The sequence below is a fragment of the Anarhichas minor genome, unplaced genomic scaffold, assembly GCF_050575085.1.
Source record: "Anarhichas minor isolate MPS153535 unplaced genomic scaffold, ASM5057508v1 ptg000049l, whole genome shotgun sequence".
Lineage (NCBI taxonomy): Eukaryota > Metazoa > Chordata > Actinopteri > Perciformes > Anarhichadidae > Anarhichas > Anarhichas minor.
This window is the reverse complement of record NW_027466495.1, coordinates 3,035,967-3,049,712: the sequence shown is the minus strand read 5'-3', so window position 1 is coordinate 3,049,712 and position 13,746 is coordinate 3,035,967. Positions and strand designations below refer to the sequence as shown.

Below are 13,746 nucleotides of genomic sequence, written 5' to 3'. Positions count from 1 at the left end.
TGTGCTGCAGTCCATTTCTTTCCCTTCAAGGTACACTGTATTGCAAAAAGACAACTCTGCAAGCCTCTGGATATTGGAGACCTGGCTCTTCCAGAATACCAATGTTATTATCCAGTAGCTAATGCAAGAACTCTGGTCCAGTGGCAGATTGACGACCCTGAGAAACCCTGCAAGGCTGCCTGTATCAAGATATGTCACAACTCAAGCCGGCTCAAAGTCATTCTGACCCCTTTATTGACCTTGTCCTGTTTTTGACTCTGCGTAAACTTTTACCATACCTGCCTGTCTTTGAGTTGTGTTTCTGGATTCAAGCCTGTTGTTCTCTGAGCCTTCACAAGATATGCATTTTTGTTTGCAGGAAAGTTCCTTACTATCTTTCCAATAAAGGTAATGTAATGATCAATGTTTCCCTAAAAAATTGGTATTGGATAAAAAAAAGCTTTCATGGAAAGAATGGTCTTAACCCATGTCTTCACTTACCACACTTTGCCCCATCCGATTCATATTTGTTTTCAGATGAATAAAAAATAATCTTAGAAAGGCTTGGGAAAATATCTTTCAGTTGTAACTTCAACAGATACTTGGTTTAAAGCACTTAAATGTATCCAGTCGTATTAGAACAAGACACCAGTTAATTCAAAATAAAGCGTTCTATTTCACTGTTCTCAGGTAAAACTTAATTCAACATTTCCATCAGTCCTGTGAGGATTCTCTAGGTCACAAACTCTGTGTTAAACTTCAAGTGAACGGTATTGCAATTTTACAGAACTTAATGGAGTATGCAAGATTTACGAAATACAGATTATCTTATTACTTTTTACATTTTTTTGGCATATTGAATATGTTCAGAATATACTGCAAATTTAAACTTGAATTGAAATATGTTAATTTTTATATTTTGTATTACTAATACGTGATTGTAAGATGTGTTTTGTCATGTTTGTGCTATCGTTATTGCACAATGTCAGTCAAGTATAATTTCCCCTATCTCAATGCACCCAGCAATAAGTTAATAATATCCTTTGTACCATAATACAAGGTGAGAATTAAGGCCCAATTCACTAATCTAATTCTGAAGCTATAAGAGCTAAATATAAATCATTCAAATGTCGGACTTATTTGTATCCAATTTTGATCACAATTACATTTGTACAATGATTTCGTGCTTTTATTGTGAAGGAAATCTTGTTGAATTGATCAATTTACGTTTTATCATTATTAATTCCTCTTCAGGATCGCTTTACTTCCAAATACTGCAGCCTATCCAGCGTTTCTTTAAAATAGTGTTCATTTGTCAATCAGAATAGCTCAAAACTCATGTTCTTCCACGATGACTTTATTTTCAATGTAATACCGGAAGAGTGATCTTGTTCTCATCCACGCGACTTGACAGAAGAGTCAAAAAAGTGACGTTGCAGGATAAACAAACGGAGCTTGGGCAGAGTCAGAGAGGACAACCTGTATTCTGACATTTTGTCCGAATATTTCCGGACGATGCAGTCTTCTAAGAGGAGCGAGGGTGACTGGCAGGGGCTGGTCAGCGAGGTGAGTGGAGGGCGAACGCCGCGAACAGCTGTTGCGGAGACGGACTGTTTTTATGCAGACGCTCCCTTGGACCGTGTGGAACGAGCTTCGCTGTCTTGACATAACTTAATAACAGACCGAGGAGCTTTTTAACATCACATAGAAAACCTCTTAACGTTACTTGTTCGTGTTTTGCTCGATATGCTGCAGAACAATTGAAGGGGTAAGCTAGCGTGCTGTTGTGTCAGGCCGACAGCATCCAGCATGCAGCGACACTCCTGCCCGCCTCTTCAACATGTACAGCACGGTGATACGTCAGACCAGACATATAAGACACCTGTGGGGCTGCAATTAACGTTACTTGTTAACATAACTAGAACCAATGCATTCAAACCTAACTTAATGAGTAAGATTCGATGAATAGGGATATATATATATATATATATATTTTTTTTTTTTTAAATATACTTGGCTGTTATTAGCACGGACGTTATAATACAACACGTTATATGAAATGTACAAAGCAACAAAAAAAACTTTTTGGAAACTCAAACAGTAATATAGTAATTAAATTACTTGTGGTCGAGCCTGACTACACACTGCCTCTGCACAGCCAGCTCTGCAGCTGCTATTTAATTTGGTTATAGGCGGGTCTGACAGCTATCGAGGTTTACTCTGCTGTGTCTTATCTCCACCTTAAACACTTGGCTCCAGTGTGTGTGTTTTTCCACCTGTGGGGAACCGTTCGGGGCCAAGAACAAACTGAATGATGGTGTTATGATTGATGGATAAGATATGACCTGTGGTCCCTGGAATTAACACAGAGCTACAGTGAACTGTATCCACGCAAAAACAACCATCTCATAACACCCCTGCTCTCTGTTCTCTCCCTGTGTGCGCTGTTTGCCTTAGTTCCTGGTGTGTAAGCGCAAGCTGGAGAGTAAGAAGGAGGCCCTGCTCATTCTGTCCAAGGAGCTGGACAGCTGTCAGCAGGAGAGAGACCAGTACCAGCTGATGGCCAACCAGCTGAGGGAGCGCCACCAGGGACTCAAGAAAAAGTACAGGGAACTCATTGTGAGTGGGTCAAGGTGACGCTGATTTATCCACGTGCGCATGATTGGCTACGCATGTTTGTTGGTTTACTAGGACTCCATGTGACAAAGCAGTCAGGTCATGCTCAACAGTATGACGACGAAGAATATTTTGATTGTTTGCCTCTTTTCACATTTTAGGATGGGGACCCCTCCTTGCCGCCAGAAAAACGCAATCAAGTAAGTCGCGGTTGATTTCAAAGTCAAGTATTTGCCTGCATTATATTGCAGTGTAAATGTTATGTTGACTCAGTTAGGTGAGGATAACCTCTGGCACGTGACTTCACTTCAAATACAGATCACGTGCTCACACGGCTTGCAGACTTCTTATATGACAGCAGTAACAACATGCCCCGCTTACCAGATAATCATAGTTTGGGTAAATGTTAAGGTGGTTGTGTCTGTAGGACTCTGCCTGGTGGTGCGTTCAAGGACGCTGTGACCACCAAAATTTAAGAGTTTCTCCATGACGGATCAAGTGGCCTTTCACCAGCTGTTTTGCAATAAATGACCGTTCACTTCATTTCTTCTTCTTCTTCTTATCCTCCTCGTTCTCCTCAGGTGAACCTGGCTCAGCTGTTGAGAGACTCCAGGGAACGAGCAAAAAAGCTCGCTGAGGAGGTGAAGGAGCTGACTCAGAGACTCACGGAGGCCCATGGGGATAACAAGGTGACATGAGGATGACCCCTCCTCACTCAGTCCAGTGAGTGAGTAGATGTGTTCGAGAGAAACGGTGAATTCAGCGTGTTTCCTTTTCTTCTGCAGCTCCTGAGGCTGACCATTACTCGACAGAGGCTGGGGGATGAGGAGGTGGGGGCACGCCATTTCCCCGCCCATGAACGGGAGGATCTAGTTGACCAGCTTGAGAGAGCGGGGCTACAGGTTGATACAGTTCCTTTGCTGAAAATAGCGTGTGCACCCTCAGCAAATTCTTCTCTCGTAAACAAAGCTGTAAGCGCTCTCACAAACAGTTTTTGCCTTGCTGCTTTTATTTTTTCGAGATGGAGGAGATGGAGCACAACATGAAGGCCGTGACGGACGAGCTGCAGGACGTGAAGGCGGAGCGCAGCGTGTTCAGGGAGAAGGCCTACCGACTCAACGTGGAGCTCAACCACGTGTTGGGTAACCGCGAGCCCCGCATCATTGATGTGGACGCCCTCTGCATGGAGAACAGGCAAGTGGGACAAAGAAGCAGATAGTACACACAGCTACCTATCTACTATCTACTATCAAGTCCGTTCCACTTGTAGTTTTCTGAATCTTCTCTCCTCTTTTTCCTCTTTCTGATGCTTCACCGAGCCATTTTAAACTCTAAATTTCATTGTTTTTATTCATTATTTTCTAACATGCTTTTTAATAAAAGGGAACAATGTATGAGCATTAGGTCATTAACATTACACAACATCAGTACAACACAATAACATGACATTAGTAAAGGCCCTTTTACAATATCTTTGGTACCCTTTGCGTAGTAGTTGCATCTTTTAAATGTTTAAAAAATCATATATACGATTGTCTTCAAGTTAAAACTATTAGAGTCTGGTATGTCTTGCATGTAATCAGTCTTGTTATGTGTGCTTTGGCTCTCCTGATGTATTATTTTGTTCGTAGGTATTTGCACGAGCGCTTCAGCCAACTACAAGAGGAGGTGAACCTGCTGAAATCCAACATCATGAAGTACAAGGTGCGGATGGAATGCCTCTGATTTCGGAGGCTTTATGAATCCTGAACAATTGATTTGACTTCTGCTCAATTTGTATTCTCATGCGTACGCACTAAAAGCAAGACTTTAATTCATCAAACATGGCATGGTCAGCTGTATTCTCTTTGTTTTTTTCCCCCCCTCCGCACAGACGGCTCTTGAGAGGAGGAAGAACTCCAGCACATATGGGAAATCAAACAGCAGTCCCCTCACTGGAGTTCTCTCAGCCAAGCAAGGTGAAAACACAAACTGTTCAGCTCACTTTGAAACTCCCGACATAAATAGATCGCCGATCTGGAGAGTGTTGAAGGCCAGTACAACGTTGGCCATCATCTCGGTCTTTATGGCACGTAAAGTAGTTTTTGATCAGATAAACTCTTCAACTGATCCTTTCTTCAGTGTAACAAATCCGTTTCTTTTAAAGGCCCCTTGGTTTCTTGCCGTCTCTCAGCGCTTTATTTAATAACTCTTTTTTTTTTTTTGCCGATGCTTCAAGCCACCGCCCCGGACTCCAGCTGGGCTCCTAATTGTATTCTGAGTGGTAGAGAGCACCACTGGCAGGGAAATGAGCCTGCCAAGGTGACTGACAGTTGCTGGCAGAAGCAGCACAGTGGGCTCCGGAGTTAAAGAGAGGAGAGTGTCACTAGTAGACAGCTGTTTCTAACTCTCCATCTCTGCCTTGCTCTTGTCATGCTGTTTTTCTCCCCGTCTCATGTTAAATCACCCTCTCTTTTATATATATTTTTTATATTTTTTTTTTGTGAAAGTTTTGTAGGAAAAGCACCACATATTATCGTTGATGGCTTCAAATTTACATAGCTTTCTCATTAATCTTTCATCCCTGTGTTTCTTTAATCTCCCGTCCCTATTTTGTCCTCTCCCTCTCCTTTTGTAGTCCAGGAGATGCTCCTGGAAGAGAAGGGCTGCAACCTGCCAGCCACGCCTCAGTCCATCTCTGACCTCAAGTCCCTGGCCACGGCTCTGCTGGAGACCATCCATGAGAAGAACCTGGTCATCCAGCACCAGAGGCACACCAACAGGTACTGAAATGCGACATTACAGTGGTGTCGAAAAGGAACCGCTGACTGCAAGGACTTACGGCGCACAAGCAGAATGTTTGCATACCTGTTCTGAAAATCCTCCTCCACCTCCAAGACAAACATTGAACTCTGACACACACACACACACACGCACACACACACACTGTTCATCAGTCCCAAGAAACCTAATCCATTGTATTTGGTCTGCAGGATCCTTGGAAACAGATTGGCAGATTTGGAAAGGAAGCTGAAGACGTTGGAGGTTGCTGGACTCTGGAGTCTTCCAGGTGGGTCTCAGGGCCAACTAAAGAACCACTTCAGCTGGACCACGTTGCAGCTTCCTTACTGAAGTCCTGGAATCATTTCAACCTGACATCAAACACAATCCACTTATAGAACAAATACAGAGTAATCACAGTCATTTACATTTTTTTTTTTTATATATATATTCTTTTAATATTTGCATATGCTTTGACCTGGCTGGAAATTGAAACCGTACCACACCGTTAGCAAACATGAGCGTGGGCCTATGGGCCGTGTTTGTGCGTGCTAACCAGGTTTTATAATTGAGAATTTGCTTTAGAAATTTGAGTTTTTCCTAACATTAATCCTCTCTCTCGTTGCATTTGAATCCCTTTTTCTTTCGTCATTTATATTTTTAAACCGATTCTTCTCTCTTTTCCTTTATCTAAATACATCATTGAGGTTTTATGTTGATAACAGTGTGTCTTTCTCTCTCTCTTCTCTGGCTGCGTCTCAGGCTTGACCTACCGCGTATCCGTGGGAATTGGGAGTATGTATTCCTTCTGCCCCACTTAGCCCATCCATGCCCTCCGCTATGTCACGCCAGGACAAATCTGGGCAGACGCCCAGAAAGCGTGTCACCTCATGCCCACCGTTTACAATGTGTTTACTCCATTGACCACCCGCTCATGTGTCTGTTCATGATACCATTGAGTGCAGCAGGCTGTATGAGTATCAAATGCTGGTCCTTTTGGTCGAGTGGATCCGTATGAAATTTGACGTTCAGGGGAGAAAAAAAAGATAATTTATTAACGTTGGGGTTGGGAATGTTAAGGGCAGGAGAGACCTTGTTAATGCAGCGCACTGCTTTCTTCTGGGTTGATTTAAAAATAGGCTCAGATGCTCTCTGGCAAGATTTTGAATCGTAAATCATTTGAGACCAAGACTGAAGGCTGTCATAGCAGAGAGAGGGGTATGATGCAGACTGTGTAGTCGTGGATAAGAGAACAAGAAGCGATCAACAGACAAAAGTTATTTTTCTGGGAATTGGGGTCAACACAATCCAGTGTTTTTAGGATATGAGAGGGAGAATTAATAGTGAAATATGCTGTCAATACTGCAGATATTCTTTTTAACATTCTTGGCAGAGAGTGGAGAAAAGCAACTTAAAATTGAGGAGCAAAATGTAATTTACATTTTAAAAAAATGTAGTCCTGTATCCATGCATTATGAAGTAAACACAGGCTTATATATTACATATTTTAACAAGCACTGTATTTATAGCAGCCCTTACATTTTGCTAAGACATCAGTCAGCTGTTCCCTCCCTTTAAAAAAAAAAAAATAATAATAATAAAAATGTCATCCTTTGAGCAGCAAAACCAAACAAAAATGTCATCTACCAAATGTAAACTGCATGAAAATGTTCTATTTGCAGTCTTAAAAGAATTTCCAAATGCAACCAGGAGACGAGGCGCTCCACCGAGTAAATAGTTCCCGGCTCTTCCCACTGGAGGGGGATGTTGTGCCGTGCATGAACCAAATTGAGAGGTGGAGAGACTGCAGCTGGATGGAGGTGCCCTGTCATGAGACCGTCATTCTCACCGCCATAAAACTGACAAGCATCCATTACTGAAAATGATTGCCCACATTACAAACACATTTAGGGGAATGTGCCGTTATTAGGGAATTTGTAGGCGAGGGCCCAGAGTGCCTGACGACCACGCTGTCCACCACAGTTAGGGAGACAGAAATATATAGAGGGATGTGAGCGTCTGTGGCCTTGATGTGATATGAAGTTGTGCTGATGGATATTAAAGGCAAACAGGATAGGATGGAGGGCCTTGGCTGCCTGTCTGAGGCCCGGAGAACACTCGAGGTGACTACTTCGTCTCCGGATGAGGGAGAGACAAAAACAATAACAATGACATCGATGCAGTGAGTCAGATAAAGTTGTGATTGATAGAACCCCATCAGTCCTCCAGTACACCCAACCCCCCCCCCCCCCATGGTGACGGAGCGCAAGCTGAAATGTAACACAGCAAGTGAAAGCCTGTCAGTGTGCATCAGCTATTGGAAAATGCATCCATGTAGCTCTGTTTTGGACAGCACCGCATCTCAGTGGAGGCTTTAACCATGTGACTGTTTGACAGAATGTGATCTGGTATATTGGAGTTATCATATCATGCAGAAGAGTCTGTCATCTTTGCAGGATGGGTGCAAACGCATAGAATGGAGATTCTTCTCAACTGATATCGATTGGTTGTTACCTCTGTTTGTATCGGGTCGTGGGCAGTCACTCAAATGTCATACGTGGCTATTTGAAATAACAATTTTATGATTTAAAGAGAAACGAGGCTACAAGTCTACTTCCACGCGAGCGATACTTCAAGCGAAATGCTAACGTCAGCATGCTAACATGCTCACAGTGGCAATGCTAATGTGCTGATGTTTCGCACAATGTTTACCATCTTTGTTTACAGTGTTCGCATGCTAACATTTGGTCAATAGCCATAAACACAATTTATGGGACTGTCATTAGTTTTCCAGGTAATTTTGGTCATAAACCAAAGCACGGGACCAATTGAAACGTTGACCTGGGGTCACCAAAGTTATTATAATTCACCCTGAGGGCGCATGAATGTTTATACCAAATTGCGTGGCAGTCCATCCAATAGCCGTTGAGCCATTTCAATCAAAACCATCTGACATAATGATTAAAACCCCCGTCTCAAGTAAAGGAACTTTTTAGACAATCGGCAACTTTGTAGCTTTTCTTGACCCCCCCCCCCCCCCCAGTTGGTATGTAGAAGCCTCGGGATCCAACCAGCACCCACCCAATGCTATCACTCACTGTTCCCACATCAGTGTCAACACTGAGCATCCACCACAATATGCCCGGCATCCATAACAATATGGTCTCCGTTCGCCATTCATGATTCTCACGCATCGTGTCACCCAGTCATCCATTTTCTCATTCTTCTGTTTGTTTTTGTGCCTCACACTTGAATGGTCAGAGAAACAGGCCTATTCAGGGGGGTTTCTGTGAAGGCACAGGCTGATGTGCACAATTACAGGCTCGTGTGTATTCACATGTCTCTGTGAAGACAATTGTGTGTGTGTGTGTGTATTTGTGATGTCTGGTTTATAGCGCACAGTCTCCTATGAGTAGCATATGGTGTCAGCCTAAGAGGCGTGCAGCCATCACTAATGAAGACAGATGACAGGGAGCTGAAGCCACTTCCTGTGAGCACTGCAATGCATACGTGCGTGTATGTTTGTACACACAACACGGCGCCATACATGTGCTCGGATGAGCTCCATCCATATCCTAACATGCCCAAAACTCTTCATACCGCTCACTTTGTGTTTTGTTCCTTGTTTGGGGTCTTGCAGGGAATCGAGACAACGTCACACTGAGTGGAAATCTTCAACCGGAGCTTCATCCAACACGCGCCACGCCTCAGCCGAACACGCAGCCCAGAGTGCAGCCGCCCAAAGGTGAGTGTGCCTATTCTCTTTCTCCACCCATTTGATAAGAGAACCCGCAGCTCACGGCATAAACACTGTAATTAGCCACCTCGTGCTAAACACTCCTTGCTATCTTCCACGTTTAACCCGAATTCCTATCCCGTCTCGCCTCCACTCCTCTCTGCTTCTCATTGGTGCAAGCTGCCCAAATGCCATGGCATTTTGGAAATGTGAAGCAAATTCTCGCCCGCTGACATTCAGAAACTTCTGCCGTGTTCCTTTTGAAAGGGGATGGGGGACGGGGGGGCCATAAATATGGATGCCAGTTCAAGTAATGTTGCTTTCTTCCTGTGTGTGTGTGTGTGTGTGTGTGTGTGTGAAAAGGTGGCTGAGACTCCATGTGCAGTCTTTAACCTTTTTGCCTGCACATCCACAAATACGGGTCAGTAATCCCCAAAGTGAGAACATATTTGGGTGAAGAAGCAGAACTAAGCTGTTGCTATTGCCGAGATGCTGGGCGTCACACTTGTCTTGCGTCCCCTTGTCTGGGGGCACTGCTGCTATATTTAGCCTGTTGCCATGGAAGCACTTCAGTCACATAAGTAATTGAAATAACTTTCTACGTTGCCACAGTGGTCCAGAAGAGGAAAGCTCTCCTCGTGTTTTCTTAAGAAAGTGTTTTTTCCAACATATTTCAATTTTCATTTTGTTGTTATTGGCAGCTCTATTTTTGGTCGTTGATCATGCTGATGTTGCCAGAATCAGAGGCCATCTTCCTTCAGAATAGGGCCAAAAGTACTAGTTTTTTTTCAGCATCTATGGCCTCGGATCAAGTGAGTAATTAAAATGACCAGTTGTCTCATCTTCCCTCTCCCAGTTGTGTCAGACGACAGAAGTTCACATGAATCATCGTGGGAATGCCACACTGCTGGCAGCGACCTTGGCACAGATGGCGTCAGCAGGGAAGACGCACCTGCACTGCTCAACAGCCTGGAGCCTCTAGTGGGGGTGGAGACGAATGGGATTGACAGGAGAGGGGGAGAAATCGTGACCCTGACGGAAGACGGAGCTCTGATAGAGCTGGAGGACGGGCAGAGTCCGGTGGAGGAGGCGGGGCATGAGGTGGAGGGAGTTGAGGATGAAGAGCTGGGCTCCACGGTGGAGGAAGGAGAAGAGGCGGCTCTGGCACTGGGCGTCACGTCCACTGAATCGGACCTTCCGTGGCTTCCAAATGTGCGAGCCTCTGTAGATCAATCAGAGGTGGGCCGTCAGCCCTGCAACTCCCGGGACGCTCGGTCAAATCACGCGCCTGAACATGTGGAAACCTCACAATCAATTCCAGAGACCCAGCGCACAGAGGTGTCGAATGCAGGAGGGTGGGACATGGTAGAACTGCAGGGTGACACCTGTCGTAGTGACAACCTTGGCATGATCTGACGTCACTGAAAGCCTTTTAAATCCTTGTCCTTGTCGTTCTTGCTGGTAATTGCATTAATCGTCCCTAGTTGCATTCACACAGCGTGGCCGCCGCTCACCAGCTCCCCCCTGTTCCACCTCGCAGCTCCGTTTCAGTCAATAAAACGGAGAGAAAAACACTTTTTCAGCCGCCGTCGACGGAGCCGGAGGTGCACTTTGTATCTAGACAGGCTCGTTGCTGCGCAGGAACAGGCAATCTGGAAATCAATGGAGTTGCAAACTCCATGCCCTACAGGAAGAGTTTAGCTATGAAAATAACAGATATGGCAGCCTCAGCTCCTCTGCCCCATATTCCCTTCTTCCTCTCCCCTGCGATAAGATAATCCCAATTGTTTGCTTTCGTCTTCCTCCCAGGGGGAGGCCAACAAACAGAGTGCTGCATTTTGTTGTTCCTCTCATAGGTGGTCCAAACACTTGTAATGAATGTTTTGTAAATATATGTAAATGAATAATATTAATATTCAAGATTCTATTCATGTATATTCATCTGTGTGGGTGAATATTACTGATCAGTCAGTTTTTATTTGTCCTTATTTATTTTAATTTAGAAGTTGATATCTGGATGAGACTACGCGTGCCTTATATGTGGAAGTACTGTATTTATTGATATTTATTCATATAAATGCATGATTCCGCAACATGACTTGTCTCGAAGTTGGTCTTTTCAAACAACAAACAAACAATATCTGAGGTGCTTGTACCACAGGATGTACTTGGAAAGTAAAAGTAATGGTGAAATAGTTTAAAAAGCCAAGCAGATAAAATATAATAATTGATATGGTTGAAATAGGTTGCTAAAAGTAGCCTAGTGAATAAATGTCCACTTTAAATAACTATTTAGCGATACCGTCGTCAATGAAGGGGTGTTGAGTTCATCCTCTCGGGGCATGTTGGGAACCACGACATTGAAGGTTTTTGATTGCTGTTAGTCCCTCCTCTTTAAGCTAGAAACCACACAAGGAGCAATTCAATCTGATAGAAACTTCTGCTCCGACACAGAGGCTGACTTTGTGAACTTGGTGTAATATTTGTTTGAGCTTTCACACACAGATGAGGTTTGTTTGATAGTAATGTTCTGAAGCAGAAAATGAGCCCATATCCGCAGAACATCTCTCTGACTAATTTCTTTTAGTGTTCACAAGGTTGGTCTCTCATTAATTCTAAATGCAGCAGTCTCCGTCTATTGATTGTTTTTCAGATTAGAGCAGCTTAACTTTATTACAGCCTTGGGAGAGAGAATTGTTCCCGGCATCACAAATGAGTTGTCTAAAATCATGAAAAATATTCAAATTCTATTTTAATTGAATTAATGTAAAAAAAATTGGGAAATATATTTATTGCATCTGCCACCGTTTGGGGTTTTTGTTCATGTCCAAAAGAAAGTACATAATCGATGTACATAAAGATGCAAACACACGCACAAATATGATCGTATAACTTTAAAAACAAAGTTATAAACACCAAACGTCTTCCAGCACTGTAAAACGGATGCACAGACACGCCCATTTTGTCTAGCAGCCAGAGTCCACAACCCCACTGTGCATTGGGAGTCGGTGGTGAGGCCTTCTCTTCCTGCATGCAGGTGACAGCTGGCCTCTCCAGGCAAACGCAGTGTAAAAAGCCAGAACCCATGAACTGCTTATTCTGCAGAAAGCCACTTGCTATTTTTAATCTCTGACACAAAATAGAGGCGAAGAGAGAGAGAGAGAGAAAGAATCAAAGCTCTGGAGCTACAGCGTGGTGCGTACCCAGTGTCGGCCCGGTGCCAGGCAGCTGATTTGGCACACTGCAGCGAGCCTTTTATTTTCTCCAATGAGTTTGTTAAGTTTATAAACCAGATGGAGTCTGAACTAATTGTAAGATGATACCAGCTTGCATTGGGTTCTTCATAAAGTCGTTGACCTTTTTTTTTTTTTTTGCATGTGTGTGAAAGCCTGAAAGAAATGATTGCGCTTTGCATATCTGTTAAAAAGAGAAGAACACTCGAATGAGATGCATTGTCTGATTCAGGGAAGACGTGGGAAGAAAGAGTCACGGTTGTGGGCCGGTTAAAGGTGGGACATGGGTTAGAGTTGACCATATTTATTTATATATATTAAAAAAATCACAAATGAACAGACCCCATATATCGGCTTTGTGTATATGTTGGCCAATGTATACAAATAAATTAAAGTGCAGAAATGCCAAAGATATGTTTGAGGTCTTTTAGATCTTACCATGACATCGTTTGTCCACCAGAGAGCACTGACAAATTGCAAATTCTCCCACTCAGAACATGTCGTGGCCACAATTCTCAAAATAAATGTTTTGCGTTTAATCTGCCAAGACTGGATTTCTTGAATTCTTTAATATTGAGATTGGTATTTGCGTCAAAAATCCAGTATTGGTCAGGTTATACCAGGAAACCCCAACAATTTTTAGGTGAGTTTATCAATATCGGACAGCTCGTGGTGATTTCAAGCTCTTATGAATGCATCGCCACTTAGATTAGACACAAAAGAAGAAGAAAGAAAACAGGAAGACAAGGTAAGACACAGGTTCAGATAGTAAAGAGAAAATATGTGGAGGTGTATTGCTTGCTTAATCAATAATGACTTCAAATAACCTCATATAACCGCACAAACAACCATTATAGAAAAACCAAGCTGTATATGAGCTTTTTACTCGCTAAAGATTCATCAGAGACGTATCACACGGCTGAAAGGTTCAGGCTGCCTCCCCAGACCCCATCGAGCAAAAGGAGAATTGTTGAGCGCTGTTGAAGCCAATCATCACCACTACAGATAAAAAGAGGCTGCAGTACCAGACCGCTAGCCCATGCCAAAAATTAATCTTAGCCCCTTATCTGTGACGGCGACATCCCCCACTAGAGGGCAAGTAAAGAAATAAATAAAAAGTGCATTGTGAAGTGCTTTGATTGGCCCCATGCTGCTTCGATCACCCAGGTGTGTGTTTGCCCCCCCCCCTGTATTTGTACTTCAGAGAGAGATCAAGGGAGGAATCATTTGTACGCATGTGCATGACTTTTGTAGCTTTGTGCCTACCCTTTCATGTTTTAGATGTTGAGATGGGTTGTACCATAGCATATATACCACTCATCTTATCACAGTATCAACCGACTTTGTTCTGCCCCCCCCAGTTATCTTACCCTGGAGCCTGGATAGTGGGAGAGACCAGCCGGGTCACGGCAATGCTCACTG

General features: G+C 43.5%; 1 protein-coding gene across 1 annotated transcript; it reads left to right on the top strand.

The window, feature by feature from the left end:
- The first annotated feature begins 928 nt into the window (after positions 1 to 928).
- On the top strand, positions 929 to 11,189 carry ccdc149a (coiled-coil domain containing 149a). Its single transcript, XM_076112286.1, has 12 exons — positions 929 to 1,545; positions 2,437 to 2,598; positions 2,757 to 2,795; positions 3,177 to 3,284; positions 3,381 to 3,497; positions 3,617 to 3,789; positions 4,227 to 4,299; positions 4,469 to 4,553; positions 5,213 to 5,357; positions 5,568 to 5,644; positions 8,996 to 9,100; positions 9,948 to 11,189. Exons 1-12 carry the CDS (start codon positions 1,495 to 1,497, stop codon positions 10,505 to 10,507), a joined length of 1,695 nt encoding a protein of 564 aa, XP_075968401.1. The 5' UTR covers positions 929 to 1,494; the 3' UTR covers positions 10,508 to 11,189.
- Positions 11,190 to 13,746: the final 2,557 nt, after the last annotated feature.

Bases quoted from the DNA above. Each gene is read 5' to 3' on its own strand.
- ccdc149a (XM_076112286.1), top strand. From the start codon at position 1,495: ATGCAGTCTTCTAAGAGGAGCGAGGGTGACTGGCAGGGGCTGGTCAGC. The intron at 3,285-3,380 runs GTGACATGAGGA...TTTCTTCTGCAG, and splicing joins AGGCCCATGGGGATAACAAG to CTCCTGAGGCTGACCATTAC. The intron at 5,358-5,567 runs GTACTGAAATGC...TTTGGTCTGCAG, and splicing joins CACCAGAGGCACACCAACAG to GATCCTTGGAAACAGATTGG.